General features: G+C 39.0%; 1 protein-coding gene and 2 long non-coding RNA genes across 14 annotated transcripts in view; 2 read left to right on the top strand and 1 right to left on the bottom strand.

Annotated features, from left to right (window-relative positions):
• LOC110183972 (uncharacterized) overlaps positions 1 to 2,122 on the top strand; it is an 80,876-nt gene extending 78,754 nt beyond the window's left edge. Inside the window, exon 6 of one of the 2 annotated variants that reach the window (XR_015271278.1) lies at positions 1,024 to 2,122. This is a non-coding gene — a long non-coding RNA (uncharacterized LOC110183972). The remainder of the gene's footprint in view (positions 1 to 1,023) is intronic. The other variant, XR_015271279.1, reaches the window with a different exon arrangement.
• LOC147644046 (uncharacterized) overlaps positions 1 to 7,039 on the bottom strand; it is a 39,223-nt gene extending 32,184 nt beyond the window's left edge. For both annotated transcript variants that reach the window (XR_015271281.1, XR_015271282.1), the window contains exons 1-2: positions 6,852 to 7,039; positions 5,239 to 5,461 (exon numbers count right to left, since the gene is read on the bottom strand). This is a non-coding gene — a long non-coding RNA (uncharacterized LOC147644046). The remainder of the gene's footprint in view (positions 1 to 5,238; positions 5,462 to 6,851) is intronic.
• Positions 1 to 22,013, top strand: part of Pde1c (Phosphodiesterase 1c) — a 101,680-nt gene that overhangs the window by 28,966 nt on the left and 50,701 nt on the right. For 6 of the 10 annotated variants that reach the window (XM_086831222.1, XM_086831215.1, XM_086831220.1 and 3 more), the window contains exon 2: positions 15,865 to 16,575. The exons of 3 other annotated variants lie outside the window; for them this stretch is intronic. In XM_086831222.1, the coding sequence (XP_086687348.1) occupies positions 16,095 to 16,575 (481 nt within the window). In that variant the 5' untranslated portion in view covers positions 15,865 to 16,094. Of the gene's footprint in view, positions 1 to 14,707; positions 16,576 to 22,013 lie in introns of those variants that run through there. One more of the 10 variants, XM_086831216.1, reaches the window with a different exon arrangement.

Raw genomic sequence — 22,013 nt, 5'->3', positions numbered from 1 at the left:
CGTGGACAACTTGTCGAGTATTTGCTTTGGGCCAACATGCCAGTTGGCCAGCTAATTGCGCCCATGCCCAGGGGATCAATTAGAGCCAAAAAGCCACGGGTAGTGCACTCGAGATTCGTCTAGGCCTGGCTCTGATCACACAAAAAATAAAATTAACTATTTGTATGTATCTAAAAGCAAATAGATAGAATACGAATTCTTTGGTATCGGAATGCAATTCGAACAACGCGTGTACATTGCCCGATTTCGGTTACCCTTTTAGGCCTGGCGACAGGCACTCGAGAAATGCCAAAAATGTTTGACCTACATTCAAAACCAAAAATTAATACAAAAAAGTTATGATATAAAAAGAGGCAAGACGAAAATCTCATTAAATTTCATGCAGCATTCGCCGCAGATAAAAAGATACGTACAAAGCGTTACAAGACAGCCGAAGATATTGAAGCGGCCCATCAATTTTCACTGCCCATCAGGCCCGAACTTGTTTCGGGCTTACACGCAACGTTGCCAAAAAAAACTACATTGGCTTGGTTGGGAGTCGCCCATTCAGGACAGCAAGACGGGCAATTTAATTAAAGGCATTTATGTTTTTTTACTGCCAGATGCGGTTGACTCTTCAATTTCTGCATTATTGAGGACACGCTGCGTCAAATGGGTTGGACAAGGCGGAGCAGAGTCCTCAAAAGAGGCAGTGCTGTTAGATTTGAAATATATTATTGGGTTCTATATAGGTTAATGCCTTTTCTATCTTTGATTTAATATAAAACAATCGATTTTTGAACCGATTGTTTCATGGGGGATTTGCGAAATTGTTATGTTTATTCTATACAATATAACTAAATATTTGAACATCTTATCAATTATTTTTCTGCCATTCTTTGCAATGTTTTCCAGCAAGCAAGATTTCATTTTCTTAAACTTAACTAATTTTAAATCTTATAATATCTATTATTATTTCCTTAAAAATGTTTTGTAAAAATATACCCTTCGTCATGTTATTTCCCGACTTTAAATTCCTTGCAGAGCATACCCCCTGCGGTGTTGATGTACCAATTTTTTTGGAGTCCAATAGCCACTTCATATTCCGATTGCCCTTTGTCATCGCTTCTGCATTGTCCATTCTGGCATTTCTCGGCATTCCGGGCAATGATCAAGTGCATGGGGTCCAAGCCATAAACGGGTTTTAATCTCGGGAAGACCACTCGCTGTGCACTTTTCTGAATCTGTCTTAAATGATGTTAACGATGCCCTTTGGGTGTTAATTACGAATACGATTTAATCTGGACAATCGGGTGTTATTAAGTAAAGCGCAAATGATCCGCAGATATGTGCTAATTAAACCGACGGACCTTGACCAGGCCACAAGGGAATAGCGGAAAATTTGTTTCGGACAAAAATTTACAAACACAAAATAAAACGATGCCTAAAAAATTCACATTTAAATCAATTAGCCTGTCACAATGTTTTCGTTTTCAACTCAACAAGCAAGCAAATATAAATAATGAAAAAAGTCGACTTGTGGTTCTTGTTTATAGATAAATTTAGATGTCAGCGAGCGACCTCAGAAAAGTTCACAAAAAAAAAAAGAAAAAAGAAAAGCTAACGCTGACGCCACAAAAATAAAGGGGAAAGGAAAAGCGAGCCGAAAATTTGCTCAAAATATTTAATGTGCGCTATTTTCTTGCTAGGGCTCTGTACTCTTCTTTTGTTTCTGCTCGCTTTTATTTTTTTTAATTTTGTGTTTTACTTGGCGGTGTGGAAATGCCAGCGCTTTTGTTTTGTTATTTCCCTCATTGTTTGGCTTTGTTTTGTTTTCTTTTTGCCTGCCTTTTGTTTTGCTTACGGTAAGTTTTCTTTTTTTGGTTTATCGAGAAGTGAAGCGGAAAAGCGTCTGCTATAAAAATTAAACGCCATTTCGAGCATTTTGATTGACTGACAGGAAGTTTGAAAATGTTGGGCAGGTGTCAACCGAATCAGACATCGCATAAAAATCATTTATGCTGCCTGAGTCTTCTTGACATTGATGAGGTTTTATTATCCTTTTTGACAAATGAAAGTTTTCCCTTTTAAAAGGGAATATGATAATATATGCAAAAAGTTTTCTAAATTGAATGTCCAAAAATTACAATTAGAAAATGAATTATAAGTTAAAATATGCACATAAATAATTGAAAGAAAATAATAGTATATTTAAAAGTTTCAGTGGGAAAAGTGCTTGCATTAAACTTTATTCTGCTTACGGTTTCTTTATAATAAATATTTAAATGATTTAAAACTTTTAAATTTAAAGCAACTCAATTAGATTTCATTAAAAATTTTCCTAGATTTCCAGAACCTATCTTAAAATTTCGCCAAACTGTTGATTACTCCAGAAGTTCTTCCCGCAAATTAACAACTTGTCTCCTTGTTGAAGTTCTTTAGCTAATCAGGAAGATCTTCTCGCTGACTGAATATATATATAGCATACTGATGGTATTGTCTAATTCTCACCCACTCCCAACTTATCGGGTAGATAAAAGCCAGCAACTTAGTCGCTCCCATTGGCCAAGTTAAGTGACTTAAGTGCCGTCAAGTTTGCTTCCTTTTTTGTTGTATTTTATTTAAGCTTTTACGGCGTCGGCCTTACTTCTCTTTTGTTTCTTTTTTCTCTGGGGCTTCCCTGTGTGTGTGTTTTTATCTAATCAATAATCGCACGAAATGTCCGAATAGCAAACGTGCAAAATCTTTGGGGACAACGACAGGGCAAGGACGTGCTTGAAAAAAATAAGCGAAGGAAGGAAAAAAAATCAAACGCCAGAGTCAAAGAGCACAGACAGCGTTGACTTTGGTGTGTGAAAAACTTTTAAGCAAACAATTGCTGGGCGGCCTAATAAAATCAACACACACAGACCTCCTCCAATGGCACTTGTGTGCACAGCATGTAGTACACACACCCACGAGTCGTGGGCCAAACGATAATGGAATATTGGCGAAATTGATGAAGTTATTTTGGCGCTTTTGTAGCATACTCCGCAACGCAGCCTTGCAACGAAATTCGATCCGTAGAGGCGTTGGCTTAATGGTCCTGGCGACGCTGAACACACACCGACACGTGCCAATCGCCACTTGCCGGCGCCTAACTATATGCAACGAATTTCGATCCATCAGGCCATATCGCTGCGGCCGCTTGACGGCTTGCACTTAATGGCATAATGAATTTATGGCGGCCAGCCTAATTATTCCGATGAGACTCAGGAGTTAAGAAAATATGCCAGAGCTTAAAGTGGTCCTTGAGCTGGGGTAGCCTCTAAAAGACTGTCATCTGTTTATGTTTAAAATGAACCATAGCTAAAGTCAATATTATGATGCTTGATATTCCCGCCTCTTTCGAAACTTAAAGCTAAATATCATATCTTGTTTATTATTTTAAGGCTGACATTTCGTACGAATAATAGGCAAGACTTTTGGGCCAGACAAATTCCCCTCATTAGCATTCATCTCCAATTAGAAATTGGACCACACGACGTATGCTTAATTTATGTTGAATATATATCAAGAGCCCACAAAATGACTTTGGCTTCCAGCACAAAACTTTCGGGTAGCTTAAGTTTTGTTTAAAATTTTGTTGCCACTCGAAATCAGTATGTTGGTCATAAAACCTCAAATAGTAGGAATCGAAACGCCTGTCGGAGAAATCACAACCTACAAATAGTGGGGAGAGCTGTGGCTGTGGATGTGGATACCAGATTTGAAAACTTTTTGCTGACAATTTGGAACATTTTGTGAGGTTTTGGGACACATTCGCATTCATAGCCATTCGGTTTTTGTTGCTTGTTTGTTTGTGCTGTGCAGTGGGGAGAGACCCAGAGAAATGGTTTCACATTTCAGCGCGCCTAGAACTATGCCACATTGTGTGTTTGAGTGTGTCTGTGTGTGTGTTTGTGCTTTTTATATCAGTGTTCGTTTCGTATCCATGTGCGTGTCGTGTTGGTTGCCTGCCAGCCGCAGGAGCCGCAGAAAACACAACGCAGTCATTTGTAGCGGCGCGCAAAAAGGGTCTCCTGGAAAATGTCTTTTTTGCTCGACGGGTAAACATATTTAAATTTTTTTGTTTTTTTTGTTTTCTCTGACAGCCGCGACCTGCCCCCGTCTGTGTTATTTCTCCATTGACAATTTTTTTTTTGCGAGGCATTTTTTCTCGAATTTCAGACAGTTGCGGTTTATTTTGGAAGCCACTTTAATTAGGAAAAGTTCGGTTGCCTTGGCCAGCTGTCGCTGTCGTCCTGGGAACTCGGGCAGGTGGAAATCATTCGGCGCATTTGAATTGCTAATCAAGTTGTTGATTCATGAAATGTGACGCAAACTCCCAGCTGAAGCGCAAGAAAAAAAGAAGCAATGCTAAGAAGTTTTTAATGATGCTGCAGCAAAAGTTCCTTTCTGTTTTCACAGAAAACAAAGAAAAAACAAGTGTAATTTGCTTTTAATTAATGCTGACAAAGCAGTTGAGAATGGGAGGTCAGGCCAGGACTTGCCCGGTTCTTAACTTGGCCCATGGCCAATTGGGCCATTTCAACTCGGTTCGAGCGAAGCGATAAACATGCCAAAAGCGTCAAAAGCCGGCACTGCACAAACTGCTCAGGAAGTTGCTCAACGAAAAGGGGTTTTACGGATCGAAGGCGGTATAAATCTGGGTTGGGGCTTGGGCCAAGTTCCGAGTTGGTAGTAGTTTCTGGCATTTGCCAAGTTCTTTTTGCCTGCTGCATATTCCCGAAAGCCAGAAAGCTGTGCGAAAATGTTGCATACTTTTCTGGGCTTAGCCAAAGTTTCTTGCACTGCGCAAACACCAAGAATTTTGCCAAGCTGAGAGGTGGAAGACAGTTGGAATTTTTACGGAATATACATAATCTTAATTGCACAACCTGGGTTTATGATTTTTTTTCTCCTGTTTGAGGTAAAAGTTTGAAGTTAGTTGCAATTTTATGCCATTTGCTAGCTGGTTAGTCTTAATCCTTAAGCCCTAGCAAAAAACTGTAAGCCTTTCTAAATTAAAGAAATTTTAATTGAAAATATTTTCTCTGACGTATACATCCAGCTCTGCGAAATAGTAAACATTAGTTTATTAAAGTTAATCACTTTAAAAAGTATTTAGAAAGATCATTGTACTACTGTTAATAATGATTTATATATTGATTAAGATGACTAGAAATTTATATAGCTTTTAGCAATCATTATCATATAATTATCATGGTTAAGACTTACCTCAGTATAGGGGCCACGTCATTGCTTAAATCCATCCGGTTTAGAGTTATTCTTCTTCTTGATCAAAGTTTGCTTCTTCCCGGTTGTCCAGATATATTGCATTCATCGGGTTATATTTTTAGGTGGAGGCGCAATCACTATCACAATCACTAGAGATGTATACACTGCAGGTGCCACGGACAGACTAAGGGCGGCGCGCCGCTAGCAGCCCTCTATTTATAGTCTGCGAGGCAAGAGAATAGAGCAAGTGAGAGCGAGAGAGTAGGAGCTACCTCTAGGCGGAGGCAGAGCGAGTTAGAGAGTAAGCCATTTCTCTAGAGACAGAAAGAGTGAGTGAGTGGGTGAGGGAGTGAGTGAGGAAGTGGGTAAGTGGGGAGTGAGTGATATATTAGTAACAAAAATAATACAAATATTATCGTCTAAAAGACTGAGTCTTAAAAGAAATTAGCTACTTTTTGAACACCTTATAAGGGGCTACAGTGCGTATGAGTAGTTAATATTAAAGATCTTTAAGCTTTTAACAAGATAGAAAATCTAACTTCGAGAAGCTGAATTATGTATACCCGTGCAGTTAGCCACAAAATCACGTGTTCAAATGTGCAATCGATCATAACTAAGCCAAAAATAATCTCAATTTAGAAAGCTTTTCTGTATTGCCTTTTTTTACGATATCAGCATATTTACAATGTTATATATTGTATATATTTTTAAAGAATTTTATCAATTTGTTGAATGAAATGTATTAAAAGATTCACAGTTACGGAAGGTTTTTTTAATGCTAAGTCTCTCTGTTAATTTTATACGTATACTTAATATGTGAAATTACGCATACGCCCCATGGGAAGATTTTCTTCTACTTTTTACATACCTCTAGTTTAATATTTGCTAATATTATATGGAATTCTATTAAAATTTCGTATTGCAAATCGAAATATTTACGTCTTATAGCAATCACTGGCTTTTTGGTCTTCGTATACACCCATGCAAAAAAGAAAAACTCTGTTTTTGCTTATGCAAATTTTTTGGGTAAATCTAAGTTTTGTCAAATATCATAACAAGGCCAAAAATGCATTAAATTCAATTCGGATAACTTTCCTGTGCTAGTTTTCATAGAGCTAACAAATCTGCATACTACGTTTTTTTATTAAAACATTTTTATTTTTTTGTAATATATTTGGTAATTTTAACGATTAAACCCCTTATAAAATTTCGGAAAAATTTAGTAAAATTTTAATTCCTTCAAATATGGCTAGTTCGACTCAGCTTTTTATGCTGATCAAAAATATATTTGATTTATAGGGTCGGAAATTATTCCTTAATAATACCTTGCAAGGGTTTAATATTGTAGCAAATGTTGGCACCAAAGTCAGAATCAGTTTTGTAACTATAGTAAGGCTAAAAATCTATATTGGTTAATAAGCTATAATTAAGTTCTTATTCTTATTCTTATTCTTATTCTTAACATAAATTGCCGAGTCACTGTAAACAAACATTTAGTAATGAGGTCCATGGCAATAAGGGAAATAATTAGTGAACAAATGCATAGCCAGCACAGCTGATTATAGACCTGGGCCATTTATATTTAAAATATAATTGTCATCCTTAAGACTTACCTCAGCATAGGGGCCACGTCATTGCTTAAATCCTTCCAGTTTAGAGTTCCTCTTCTTCTTGATCAAAGTGTGCCTCTTCCTGGTTGTCCATATGCATTGCATTCATCGGGTGATATTTTTTCCGGTCGAAGGGTAATCACTATCACTATCACTCGAGATGTTAACACTGCAGGTGCCACGGACAGACTAAGGGCGGCGCGCCGCTAGCAGCCCTCTATTTATAGTCCCCGAGCAAAGAGAACAGAGAAAGTGAGAGCGAGAGAGTAAGAGCCAGAGGGAGGCAGAGCGAGTTTGAGAGTAAGCGATTTCTCTAGAGGTAAACAGATGGACATACGGGAGAAGAGAGTCAGAGAGAGAGGGAGTGAGGGAGTGGGTGAGTTAGTGCACAAGAGAGACAGGGAGGGAGTAAACCTTGCAAATGGCAATTCGCTCATTAATTATTGAGTTATATTTAATGATAATTTCTATAAAAGCTATATGATATAATTGTCCAATTTTAATAAAATCCGCAATTATAATATTACAAAGTGGCTTTATTCCAAATTAGATGAATATATGATGGAAACTTATTATTCTGAATCTATAAATATTAATGTTGTTATAAATAACGACCGTGGCTATTTCCGAACACAATTCCTCTCTTTGTTAACTAATGCAGCTGCGACTACCAAGACCTTTTCATACATCCCAAGCTGAGCCCCAATTGGTTTTGTATAACAGGAAGTCTTTTGAAAAGAAAAAGAAAATTGTGTGCACATAGAATTTCCCACACCGCTTTTTTTATCGCCAACTCATTGTATTCACAATTTATATACATTCATACGTGTGTGACGTACACCATTTATATTCCTCTCAGTCCCCGGCATTGCATCATCAAAAGATACATAAATTTATGCAAACACTTGAGTATGCATTTGATGATGTCACTAATGTTTGTTCTCTCTCCGTGGGCGAGCAGCACCGAAAATGTGGGGCATACGAACTCATAAATCGCATTTAATTGCTTGAATACCTTAACAAATGAATAGACGTTACCCCTGCTGCCACCTCGGTAATTTTGGCTCGCTAATAAACTTGATAAATGACAATGGCCAAAGGCAAAACCCCCGGGGCGCCATTTTGAATTTCACACTATTACATGTGAGAATAGCGCTGTTACCGAGGCCGAAAAAGATTTGAGAAATGGCGCATCATTTGAGAAGGAGCAGGCCAAGTGGTGTCGAGTGCCAGGACTCACCAAGTGATTCGCCAATTCATCCTGAGACACACACACACACACACACAGAGTGGGCCTGTGTTTATTTACCCAAAAAGTCACAACTTTGTGTGCTGTGTGTATGGCAAATACAAATAAGCAAACATCAAAACGAAAATTGCACAAATACACACAAGCCCTTAAGAGGCTAAAGGGGTGGGAGAAAATTGGGGGAGCAAAAGAGGGATATAGGCTGGATAGCTGACATGGAGGGGGAAATATATATATGTATATATATATCAGCAAATAATGAAAGACAATTTCAGCCGTTCATGTTCTACACATAACCCAATCAGAAATAATATTGCTAAGGCACCTTAAAAAAAATGGTTAAACCTTTTCAAATTACACAGGAAAATTAACTTAAACCTCGAAATATAAATATATATTATACATATAAAAGAAATCCAAACCGTTTCCTAGTATTTTTTCAGGAAATGATCTGAATTCCTTATGTTCCCTCATTCTATACCTTTGAATGACTACAAATCTCTTCAAAGTTCTATACCAAATCATTGGACTTTGAAATTAAAAGCCAATTTCCTCAGATGTACTCGAAGACTTGCCTAGTCAACCATAAACTACAAGATGCACTTTTGCGAAAATCGACTAAATCCATTCCATTTCTGCATTTTTATGCCATTTCCCGGTTGAGTGCAACGAGTCTAACACAAAGCATACTTTTTTGGCCAAAGAATTCCCAGAGACCGACCAGAGACTTTTATGGTTAGAGCTGTTAAGAGACTTTGTTGAAGAAGTGCTGGCCAAAGTTGGTTTCCCAATCTGGCACTAATCGAAAGTTCCTTTTCGTTCTGGATGGCCAAATGAAGTGTTTGCATTTAACGGTCCAGGCCAACACAATTGTGGCCAGACTGTAGTGGTATGTGTGTGTATTTTTGGGGGGCATTATGCAAAAACTATGGCAAAAAGTTTGCACTCCAAGGATCGAAAGCGACGAGAGAACGTGCAACAATGTTGCCGTCGCCGCCTTGATTTGTTTCGGGCACCACTCGGATTCAATGAGTTGCACAAGAACCGAACACAACTTCCAGACAATCAACTCTGGGTGTTTTTTGGGTGGTTTGGGTGGCTTAAGGTGGTTTCTTGGGTTTGGTTTCGGTTGAACAGGGTGCAACAGCTGCCAGAGTAAACAGAATGAGGTCAGTTCTGTGTTGCATGTTGCTGGGGCATTAGGGTAAACTGTTGATAGACGTTGGTCGACGACTAATCACCAACTGCAGAGCGGGCTCTGGAGATAGGAGGGACCGCCACGAGAACCGTATGCAAATGAAGCCACATTAATGACTTTAAAAGCTGCCCGCTGGACTTTGACTACACGTTGTGCTGCACCACTATTTGCTGCCACTAGCAGAAAGATACTACAAATTGTGTATACTGTTGGGTGGTTAATTTTATGGTTCATAAATACAAACATAATTCCCTGTATTTACTATTAAATTTAGCAAAATTGTGTGCGGTAAAAGCAAAACAGATTTTTATTCTTACTATAAAAACATACATTTCAAATAATATCTTATGAAAAATGTTACCTAAGAAGCTTATAGCTTCGATTTAAACATTTATCAATGACTTGGTCTAGCTTTACATTGAATTTACTTCATTTTCTAACTATTTTTCAAAGATTAAATATTATTTATACCTATTTTCTTGAATATTTTCACACCCTAAATGTTATTAACTACTTCTTATTGTAAACAAAACTCACCATAAACATTCCACTTAGTTCAACCGCTTAATGCAAATGTTAAACACTTTTATAAAAGTTAACACGAAGACAGCAGATTTATTGCACCTTTTCCTTCAAGTTAAACTTTCTCCCTGCGGACAGGCACAATCCTTCTACAAACGACAGGAATCCTTTGCTCCTTTAGTCCCTTCCCTGCTCTACACTGCGTATGTCATAAATAATAAATGCGGGGCATATTGCCACCACAGAAGAACTTTTCTGCATTGCGTTGCGAGGTTCCTTTGTGGTTTTGCTCGGCAACCCTGGGGCAAACTCTTCTCAACCTTCCATTTAATTGACAATTGTCTGCAGCTGAACAGGAATAAAGCCATAAAACATTGACAAAGTCAACAGCGTGAGAAAGTTTCCAAAGGCGGCGAAAAGGAAAAGTATACAAAAAATAAGCGTAGAAGGAAGCCTCAACAAAAAAAAAAGTTATGTGTACCAAGTCCCCGGTGCCCATGAACATTTCTATTTGTCGCCCTGCCAAGTACATAAAGCAAAGCTAAAATGTAAGCACAATAAACGCATCTGAAAGTTAGGAGTAACTCCCGACCAGGACATGGCCCTGCTCCGGCCCCTTTTCCGCCTGCCTGACTCGACTTCCTTGCGTCCTTCTTTATTTTTTTGGCGCACATATTTTTTGACAATTTATTTATGCGTTTAATAACGACATCATCAGCATGTAAGCGGAGGCAGGGAAAACATACTCATATACACAAGCACTGGGGAAAATAATTACAAGGAAAAATTATATTCATAAATATTTGTACGATGATTAAATAATATATATAACAATTTATCATAAATCATTCTTTAAGAAATAAAATAAGGACTTAATATAGTTATTAAAAAACCTAAAAAAAAGTTTCAGAGTTATAATATTCCCAAGAAGTACAAGCATTAATGTAATGTCACTATTTTTGTTCTGTGTGTAAACATATTTACATATATCAAGCGTGGCATGGGAGTGGGCTTGAAGGGTACCGACTCTGGGTAGCAATAAAAATGTCGCTGATTTGACAATGTTCTTTATGTCCTGAAAGTCTCACGAAAAAGCTTTCAACGCCAGCCCAGTTTATGCCACATCCCCCTGAAAAGGTGACTCAACTCATTATGCAGTAATTTAAAATGACTTGGGGCGGCAGGAAGCCAGTCACCTGGAGAGTGGCTTTAAAGGGTTCAAAAAATCCCTAGAATTCGTCCATTAAATATTTAAAATGTTTCATTAGCAACAAGAGAGAGAGTCCCAATTCACCCATTCAATAAAACAGGAGTCCTCGATTACGCTTTGTTATTCCAGAGACCAATCAATCTCCCATTGCTCATGAAAAATTAATAACGACTCAATGTTCGATTTCATGTCCAATTCATATTGTTTTTTCTCCCTCTTCAAAAATCCCCAGTCAGAGCCAACTGTTGCATGGAGTTTTGCATGGTTGGTTTGCTGCCAATCTGCGCAATTATGTTGGCTACGAAAGCGTACTGCCAACTCCCCCATTATCGTTTTCGCATTGCTTATGCCTCGATGGGAAAACGAGTAAACAAACATGGTCATAAATAAGCGGCTAATAAGGATAATTGCCTGCTTTACAAATTGTCGCAGAGCCCACACAAAAAGTCGAAGGGAAAAGAGAGACTAAGGAGCAAGGACTAACTCGTGCCGCAGATACACCAATAGGGGACACATACACACACTGACACTGACGCGGAGGCAACACACATACACACACACACACACACATCTACAAGTCAAAATAGTAATAAATTGCTAAAGAAAATGGCATGGGGGGCCGGGAGAAAAGGCGAGCCGCAAAACCGGAACATATGGACAAGGATGCGGCTGAGGTCCTTTGAATTTTATATATGTGCAAAAAAAGAAGCGGGACGAGCGGGAATCCTGCGAAGACAGACATCCTTATTTATGGTCGTGTGGTGCGGCAAATTAATAATGCGACTTTTCTCATTTGCTTGCCGTTTTCGTCTCCCAGCCCTCCCAGTCGTCCTTCCCCTATGTAAATGGGACCTTGTGTGTAAGGAACTGCATTTAACCCACAGCTGGATGTCCCATGTATGTCGTCTTGGGTGTATAAATAACGCAAAAACCGAAACAAAAAGGGAAAATATAAAACAATTTGCAATGGAAATGCCGCTGATGATGTGGTTCCCGAAGCTAATAATGACCATGATGAGGTTGTGTGGACAAAGTCAAGACAGTCCGAGGACTCACATGCCCCCGAAGCAGCTAGCTCTTCATTCACTTGCCCCAAAATGCTAATGAGCCGCGTGTGTCAAGAAATTCCCCTCACATTTTCTCGTGAACTTTTCCTTGGAGTGTCGCGAGGCAGTTGGAAAATTTATAGCACACTTCCGCCTCTGTCGCTCAGTTTGTTTTCCTGCTCTTCCCTTCAATTACATGCAATTTCTTGCTGCCTTTTTATTGCATCTCGCATCGATCCACCGCAGAATGCGGCGTTGTGCGTGTGATTAACGGGTGTCCTGTCAGAGCACACACATAGCAGAGACATCCTTTTGCCTCAGGCCTGCTGCTGCTGCTGCTGCTGCTGTTGTCCTGCGCAACATTCTTCGATCCAAACTATCATACTTTAACTCATCTTTTATTTACACAAGAGTCGAGACAAGCCCGCAACGGCGTCACACTGGCGCCCATCTATCACAACAACAGCAAGAATAAGAACTTGGGAATTACAACAACCAGGAACATCAACGGGTCATGTCAAGAGGCAGTGACAACAATTAAAAGGGGGGAAAACGTAGTGTGTGTGTGTGTGTGTTTGTGTGTTTGTGTGCAAATGAGGAAAACTACAATGCAGCTGTATTTAATTTACACTGATAAAAGTTTTGGGTTCCTCAAGAGGTTACAAATAATAGTTATATTTAATTATAATAAAATAATTTAAATGATACATATTTTTCATATAGATAACTCTATTTCGAGCTCGCATTTCCTCACCTTTTTTGCTAAAAAAAAATATAATTAATAATAGTCCATATATACTAGAAACTATGTGTAGTTAATTTCAATTAAAAAGAAACTATTTTAAAACACTTCAAAGGTGGCAATCATTAACCTGTTAAAGATCTTCCTTATATTTTTGACAATAAATATAGATTTTCGCTTACAAGTTTTCCCCCTATGTAAAGAACATTTCCAATAAATGCCTTTTGAATAGTACAAAACCTTTAATGGATATTTAGTACAATAGTTTTTCCTCTGCTATTTTTCCGCTTGTGTGTATTGTCAGGCAACATTTTCTTTACCCTTTCTGGTTGACTCACTGGTGTATGCGCTTTTAATTATTGCCATGTGATGCTGTTTGCTGTTTAAGTTTTATTATTCTCCTGTTATTTTCAATGTTCGCCTTCCCCATACCAAGAACCCACAGAAACACTCATGTGGGCGGCAGGACCCCGCCTTAACTTGGCTTCAACGCCCACATTAACAGCCGCATTGAGCAGTGGCAAGTGACAGCTTTTAATTAAATAATTGACTTTGCTTCGACTGTGTGTGTTCATTGTCTGAGTTCCATCTCTCTTTCATCTGTCAGATCAATATGACAAAAGGCAAGGCAAGCACACAAAACAAACCGGAGGCAAATCAGCCAGATAGCCATGTTTACGATGCTGGCTAAAATGTCACACAGACAAAACGTGGAGTTCATTGAAACTTTTCGACTGCTCTCTGACTTTTGTCACTCATCAAGGATAAAGAGAACAGAGGCTCATATAAGCTGATAAACAGATAAACGAAGGATAAACTATAGTATACTGCTTTATTTATGCGGGTCGCTAAACTTTTTTCCCCCCAACAAAAAAAAACCAATAATAAATGTGGGCAGGGCCAGATGAACGACCGACAAAAAAAAACAATAATAATAAAAGAAAACCCTCTGGGTTTGTGCACTGCATATAGATTTTAAATTTATTCCCAAAATGGAGTTCCCTGAACTCAGAGTGCCTCTCCTTCTTAGGGTTATCTACCCTCGCTGACCGCAAAGATAAGCGAATTTCTCGATTTATGATGCCACTAACAAAAATTGCAAGGCAAAATGTTCTTTCGACCCAGTCATAATTTCATTTTTGTGGAGCGAGAGTGCTGGCATTGATTTCAGTCGAACATCTTTCGTTAATTGAGTCGTAAAGGCGGCGTTATTGATACCTCATTAGGCAAGCTGATAAACACGGCGTATGCGCAATATTCGCCAAGCTCCTTAAAGGTCGGTGCCATGGCAAACGCAAACTTAAAGCCACCAGCATAGCGTCCAAGTGCTTTGGGTGATTATATAAGTCCCGTCAGCTGCTCCTGACATTTTCCCTCTCGATTTTGCACCACTCAATCGAGTGGACAACCACCGACAATGGCCTTAACCACAAAACGCACAACAAAAGGCAAAGGGCAGGCACTCGCCCAATGCGGGCATTCTCTCGGACAACAACAAAGAGAATTATTTATATGTACATAAAAGCTTAATTAAAATTTTATGATTATCATTTGGAATTCATCTGTTTACCTTGCTGGGGTCAGAGTTGAATTTAAGGAAAAACAATTCAGCTTTGTTTGCTAATTAAAGTCTAAATAAACTGGCAATGTTGCAGGTTGAAAATAATTCTGTATATTTAGAGCAAAGTAAATTTAGATATAACTTGTATTTAATCTCAAAAATAGTAGTTGAAAATACATATATTAAATACAAGTTATCTTCTTAAACTAATCTTAAGTTGATTCCATTTTAATTAGGCAAGCCAAATATATATTTTGTAATTAATTAACTCATATTTCATAGAAGCCATTCTATGCATATTTTTGCGCTCTCATTAAATTCCCGCTCCCAGTTGCGCCATTTGTTCCCCTTTTTAATTAGGTGGCTAATGATGATTGAAGTTCCCCTGCTTTTCGCATTGAACAAATAATCCTTTTCAAGTACAACGCAAAAGACCTGCAACATTACCCCAAAGGCAAAAGGCACGTAGTGCAGCTGTCTTTTTAGCCCAGTCAAACCGACCGAAACGTTTAGGCCACGTGCCAACAGTAGAAAGAGTTTTTGCCTTGTTTCCTTCGGGGCACATGACGCCTTAAAAGTGTCGCCATTTCGCTTTATTCGCTGAACGTGACCAGCCAAAGGCAGAAATATACTTCAAATTTGTCTAAATATAAATTTATACAAATAATTTTGGTTAGACCACACACGAAGCAGCAAGGAAATTTTAAATTTGTATGGTTGTCATCCATAAAATAATAAAAAATGCTTCACAAGATATATTCAAACAATAAAAAATAAAACAAGAGAAAGCTGAAAGCCATTTGGCATTGATAGATCTCTCTGATAAATGGACGGGCATTATGACAAACATGCAGAAAAATCCAATGACAAAGTGACCAACGGCAGGCGATAAAATCGAAATCAAATAACACCAAACAATGTCAGTCAAAACAGTCAAGTGGCATAGCTCTCGAGGGGAGGGACAGGCAGCAGAAAAGCTACCAAAATAATTGACAACAGCAAGAACAAAAAGTGCAATTAGATTCGAGGCTGTGTGCACTGGAAAAAATATTTCTTTCAACTAAAGACTAGAAAATTCATTTTATAAAATGAAATGAGAGGAAGGTGTCAAGCAAATATGCCAAAAAGTCATAAATAAATATGATACATCTTGTATTTATTATACCAAATGTATTTTCTTATTAAAATGAGTTGGTTCTGAATTTTGGATTTCAGTATTCTTTGTTAATATAATTCTATTTAATTAAATGTAAAATATGGTTCAGATTCAATTATCAACCATTTTCTTTAATTTATAAATTCTTCATTTATCTGACAAATTAAGCTCTATGATTAGCTGCAATTTAAGCAAACCTTTTCGAGTTGCAGTGGAGGTACCACACTGCGTATGCGCAATATTTCAGCATGCCAATCATTTATTTCGCCTGGCTTCACCATCACTATTCAATTTTCATTTGTAACTGATTCGCATATTATTTATCACAAAAGGCATCATAAAATTCCGAAACAAAATTGTGATTTAAAGTGCAAATTTCAAGAGTGTACATAAAATAAAAAATAAATAAAAAATACAAATACAACTGGCGTACGACTACGACAAGGCAAAAAAAATAAAGTTTCCCACGGTTTCCCAAAATGCATTTCGAATTATAATCCAACTCCACCACCGATTTACTCCGAGCGCGTGCTAATCTGAATCTGAATCTGAATCGTATAAAATGGGCGACACATTGGACGAGACGCCGCCCACGCGACGCGACAAACCGCATACCTTGAACATTGGCCAGGAGGAGGAGGGTTCCACCGCTGCCGCTCCGGCGGGGGCCACCGCCTCCTCCATTGCTATACCCGCTGCCCGAAGTCCACGCAATCGGATGCGTCACACGGATCGCGACGCGAAACGTGATCACTCCAGCGACGGCCTGGTATCGAGTGGCAATCGCCGGGATGAGTTCACCGGGCTCGAGGCCCAGCCGCGGCGCGAGAGTCTGAATAGTTGCGAGGCCAGCAGTCCGGTGGCCCTGTCCACCAGTCTCGGCAAGGCGGGACGGCTCAGCAGCGCCGGCGGCACCAGGTACCCGTCCGGCGGAGGCAATACCTCCGGCTCCGGCATCGGCGTCAGTGTCCTCGGAGGCGTCCTTGGTGGCACCACGACCCGCAAGTGCGTCCTGACGCTGGACGGGTACTCCTATGTCATAGGTAAGTGGCAGTCACACGGGATTTGCACTGGCTGTGGGAATATGGGCAGCTGAAGTGCCATTTAAGCCAATCCACGCAGCAGAAAGGTCGAACAAAGGAAGGCTAAAAAAAATGGAAGTAAAAGCAGATGGAACTAAGGGAGATGTGGGTCCATTACAATGAGGAAAACTTAAGAAAAGCGCTCACAATAGGTCTGACCTACTTAGGGAAATTGTTAAAACGGGTTTTTCTAAGAAAAAAGAGAGTGTCATTTATAACTCGTATTGGGGAAAACTCTTTCAGGTTTCCAAGTTAATTATATGTAAACCTTAAAGTGGAAATAATTTTTATACACATTAAAAATACTCTCCAGACTTTTATTACTTTGTATTGAAAGTATTTAAGTATTAAATACTCAAAATATCTTAACTAATAAATCTAAAAGTGGTATATTTAATAAGATGAATAAATTAAACAAAGTAAGCTTTAATGTTTTTAATTTCCTAACCTTATTCACGATCCCCGACCACTGTGCGACAGGAGTCACCTTGGCGCCATGTCCTTTGTTCCTGGCTTTGGTCTGGCCCCACCTGAACTTCGTGCTGAATAAGAAAGGAAATAAAAACCCAAAGCGAGTCTGGAGCTCAAGTTTTAATTTCATACAACTCATTTTTCTTCTCCCCGGGAACGCATAAAATAATACGTGTGTATATGTATAAGTCTATAACTTATTTTTCTATCATTTCATTTCAGGTAAGTCAATTCAAATGGCAACAAAAAGGGCGCTCCACACAAAAAAAAAAAGAAAGGCAGCAATCCATTCCGGAGCGAGTGCGGGTACGTCCGTGGCTCGTTGCAGCATTAAATTGAAAATGAAATTGAATTTCCAACGAGTTGGGCTATTATAAAAGTTAAGTCCTCCGCACACCCTGACCCAACCAGGAGCTCCCCTCGGATCGCCATTCCATTCCTCTCTCTCTATACCATCATCCGGGTAGCAACAATTCATTTAGGACTCTCTTGTTGGCCCTGCTTTGGCGTTGAGGTAAGAATTTATGAGAACATTTTTATGCCTTCTGCATATGCCACGCAGATTTCCTGGCTACCATCACTTAGATGCCCAGCAAAATGTGTACACAAGGGGTATATGTACCTTGTTCTATAGAAAATCAAGGGTATACTTTGGTTATCAAAACTATGGTTAAATTCTAATTAAGTTATAAAAGTTATTATTATTAAATTAAGTTATAAAAGGTGTAAGGTATTTCTTAAAATATCAAAATAGTTTTCAATTCTCTTTTTGTAATTTATATAATTAAATTCTTTGAAATTATATACCAGACAATAAGGAAGTCTTATATAACTTCCCAACATTACAATGCCAAGGGTAGGGAACAGAAAATTTAAAAGTCTATGGAGCAGGTAAACAAGGTTTTTGGGGTCCGGTCCCGTTTTGAGTGGCAGCCATTCTGGCCAAGTTTGATAACTGCCTTCTGTTGGATGGCCATATGTATGTTGGTTTTTCTTTTGCCCCGCAGCACCCTTTCTGTTGTATTTTCTCGCTGGGACCAAGCATCTCCCGACCCCTTTTTGGCTTAGTTTGCATGGCTGCCGGTCGTTGATCTGCTGTGTTTTTGGCTAATAAACTGACCGGGACCACAATGTAAGTAAGAGCAGCAGCCCCTGTGTCCATTTGAGATTAAAATTCATGAATTGGATTTCGAAGGAAATGAATTCGGCAGGCACTAAGATAGAGTGTATTAGGTATTCGGTGAAACACGCATGCAATTTCGAATTTTCATTCTGGCATTTCTCTTGAGTGGGAAATGGAAAAGGTCTAACATAAGGGATGGGTTTTTAAAACAGATGAATTCATTTATAAATTATAACTTTCTAATACAGAGAGTGTTGAAAATAATAAAAAAAAGGATGCTAAGGATGATTCGGGAAAGCGAAATTTCTATTTCTTTGCAGAAAAAATCCATCATAGATTAGTCAAAAATTGACTAATTTCCAATCAGGAAGCTTTCCAGTGTTAGTTTATATTAGGTTAATAAATATGCATACTCAATTTAAAAATATCTAGAAATGGGAATAAAATCATTATAATAATCATCATAAAATGCATCTTTGTTGTTCTTAAATTTAATATATATTTTAACCTTTCCATTAAGAAGTTGCATATCTTTAATATAATTTTCTAAACCTTTTTTAAAGAATTATAAAAAGCCTTCTTAAATTCATGAAAACCCTGGCTATCCTTAAATCTCATCATGACATTAATTTTCATCCTTTTTCCGAAATAGTTCCCAGGCTGGAATTAAACATTTTGCCAATTCCTTTGGCCCAAGGTCAGGTCTGTGCCCCCAACCAACGAGACGACCCATTCGAGTCCGAATGTCCTGGCATGTCCTAGGGTGGGCTCACTTGCCCGGTCACGTAGCGGCCACAAATCGTGCGGCGATTTTGAGACAAAGCCAGGCCAAGTCTTGTTTGAGCCCTCGGCCCCCAAAAGCCACGCCTCCCGATTGGCCACCCCTCTGTGCCTTTTTGGCCAAGTCGCTTGGCGGCCGCCGCCTGTCCTTTTGGCTTTCAATTTATGGGCGCTGCAATATTTTGCAAATACCCGTAGCATATCCTGCGGCGACAGCGCAGACAGCGTTGCAATAAATAGTCGAGTGTTTGTGTGTGTTCGACTGTGAGCAAGTGCTCGAAGGGAAGTGTCCTTCAATTGACATATTACACTTGTTGTTGGCCCTGTCGCGGCTGTTCTGTCTTTCGCCCCTTTACTGGTTATGACCCTCGATTTGTTTTGCCTCCTTTCTGAGAAAGGGATAGCTGGATGGATGAATGGTTGGATGGCTGTAGGGTTACTCGTCCAGTGGATGGATGGGCGGGAACAAAGTCCTGTTTGGTTTTTGTCTGGCTGAAAGCGGCGCTTGGCTGATCAAGCGTATGGCCGACAAGTTGGACGCATCGACAGCAACGAGCCAGTGGCTGGAGACTAATTGATGTACCGTCACACAGCAGCAGCTGTTTCCAAACCCTACACTTTCGCTTTTCCCATTTCCCATTTCCGATTTCCGTTTTCCCCACTCAAAAACCCCCAACCAATACTGCAAAGAAAAAGCGAAAGGGTTAAGTGGCTCATTTAATTTGTGGTTCAATGGGTTTTCGTTCGAGCCTTGGCTAATTTTGTGAAAGGAGTTTTAAGTAATTAAATCAAACAAGAATAGGGATAGCAGAGAAAGGAGTCATTAACGAAGATCGATTAAAGGGAGCTTTGCGGTATCGATAAATGAACAAGGTTAGGGTTGGCACAAAAGAATTAAAAACAAAGAATTCCCACACCCTTTTTTTCTTTCTATTTATTTTTACCATATACTTTTTAAACACTAAAGACCATAAAAATAAAACTTATTTAATTAAAAAGGGACTGGCTCACCCGTTGCGAGTTGAACAATGAAAACTTTTCTAATAATTTAAAAAATATTAACGCCTCTGGTAACTTCGTGGCAGTCTTTCAAAACCTGAACTACCACAATCCATGGCATAGTCTCAGGCGCGGCAATAAAAGAACGCATAGCTCAAATGCCTTGACCTGGGCCCAGGCCCAAAGCTATGTACATCAGCCTTTCTGGCCAAAAGCGACAAGGAAATTTAATCAAATTTGCATAAATTCCGCTCAAATACAAAACGCTCCGAAAAATTCTCCGAATGCTAAGGAATGCGGCAAAGGCAGCTACGAAGGCAGAGACACACATACGAATATAAAGTTTTATTGCCATGTGGGTGGGTTATCCTTGCCATACTTTAAAGGATAATATATGCATCTTTTCTCCCTTCTTGTCCCTTATTTTATTTTTTTTTTTTCGCTGATGTCCCCCACCGTGTCTTTCTTTTATGGCAATGGCCTCTCAATTGGCAATCAATTTGCCTTAGTCTCTGCGGGCCAACTTTTTCTTTCAAGTGTCAGCGACAGCCATAATAATAAAAGAAAGAAAGAAAGGCTTAAAATCAATTTTCGTTAAACCCTTCGGAAGGCACAGGCACACACATACACATTCAGACATAAAACTGATTACCAATGGCCGGAACGCTGGAGATTTTTTAATTAAAAACAGTTAAAACTGGCGCCAACGACTGTCTGCAAAATTTATGTTGCCGACAGTCCAAAAAAAAATAAGGGAAAGAAAGGGAGTAGCAGAGTGGCACGACTTTGAGATACCTCGTATCAAGAATTAAAAGAAGTAAGAGTCTCAAAAATCCCTTTTTAATATGAGATGATAAATTTAAAATATATATTATTGCTATATTATATATCAAATTGAATTTGAATAATATCAGCTAATAATTAAAGCCTCTCTACCAAATATTTATGATTACCTTCTCCAACTACACAGTTTAATTTTACATCAAAAACATATATTTCAATAAAAATACTCCCTTATTCCACAAACACTGAGTATTAAAATACATAAAATAAAGGATAAAGGCGAAAATGGCGGCTGCCAACAGCAGAAACACATGCGCCAAAAGGCGCAGGCTGAAAATCTGGCGAAAAAGGATGCCCGCAAGGTTGCCACTCTTGGCGCACAAAGGTGCACCGCCTCCTGTCAGAGATTTTTGAAAATGTTTGCTACAATTTAGCTAACTAGCACAAAGGCTTAAGCACACACACACAGAGACACACTCGCTTGAAGTCCTTTTGCACCCGCCGCTCAAATGTCAGACAACAGAAGCCAGACAGCGCGACGACGGAACGTCGTTGTCCTGGCAAATTCGTTGAGGTGTTCTTGCCATAATTTGCAACTGAATTTCTCTCGAATTTTCGTGTCCCCTTGCAGCAAGACGTTGTGGCGTCTGAAGTTTGTTTAGCGCAAATGTTTCACTAAGTAAACTTAAATGTAATTTAAACTTTTTAAGCACTCCAAAAACAAGTTGCAAATTACAGTTGCTACAAAAAACTTCCAATAGCTGCTGATGTTTCAAAGAATAAAGAGAGACGGATTAAATATTATTAAGCAGGCTGCAAAACAGCAAATTAACAGAGCAGGATATTATTTTAAATGATTTTAACAAGACTTAAACCTTCACAAATAGTCAAACCTGTTATAGATCTTTCAAAAAGAATGTAGATAAACATTTTCTAAATTTCGGAACACATTTCCTGGTTGATCTGAGCTCCTATTTCCAAGTCAATCGTTCACTCATGGAGGTCCTGGTTGTCCTTGCCGTTTTGCGCTCTGGTTAATTTGCAGGCACTTGGCTGTAATTTTATTGGCATATCCGGTTCCTGGCAGTGATGTTGATGCTGCTGCTCCTTCTGTTTTTGCTTTTGTTTTTGCTTCTACTTCTATTTCCCTTGCCAGGAACTGGCACTCATTGGGCCAACTAGTCTGCTCCGGAGGATGCCTCCTGTTCCGAAGCATCAATGCGTTAAACTCGTAACGAGGGCT

The sequence above is a fragment of the Drosophila serrata genome, unplaced genomic scaffold (assembly GCF_035046125.1).
Source record: "Drosophila serrata isolate PLE 108 unplaced genomic scaffold, ASM3504612v1 contig_240, whole genome shotgun sequence".
NCBI classification, from domain to species: domain Eukaryota; kingdom Metazoa; phylum Arthropoda; class Insecta; order Diptera; family Drosophilidae; genus Drosophila; species Drosophila serrata.
The sequence above is the reverse complement of the archived record's forward strand: the minus strand, read 5'-3'. Positions and strand labels throughout refer to the sequence as shown.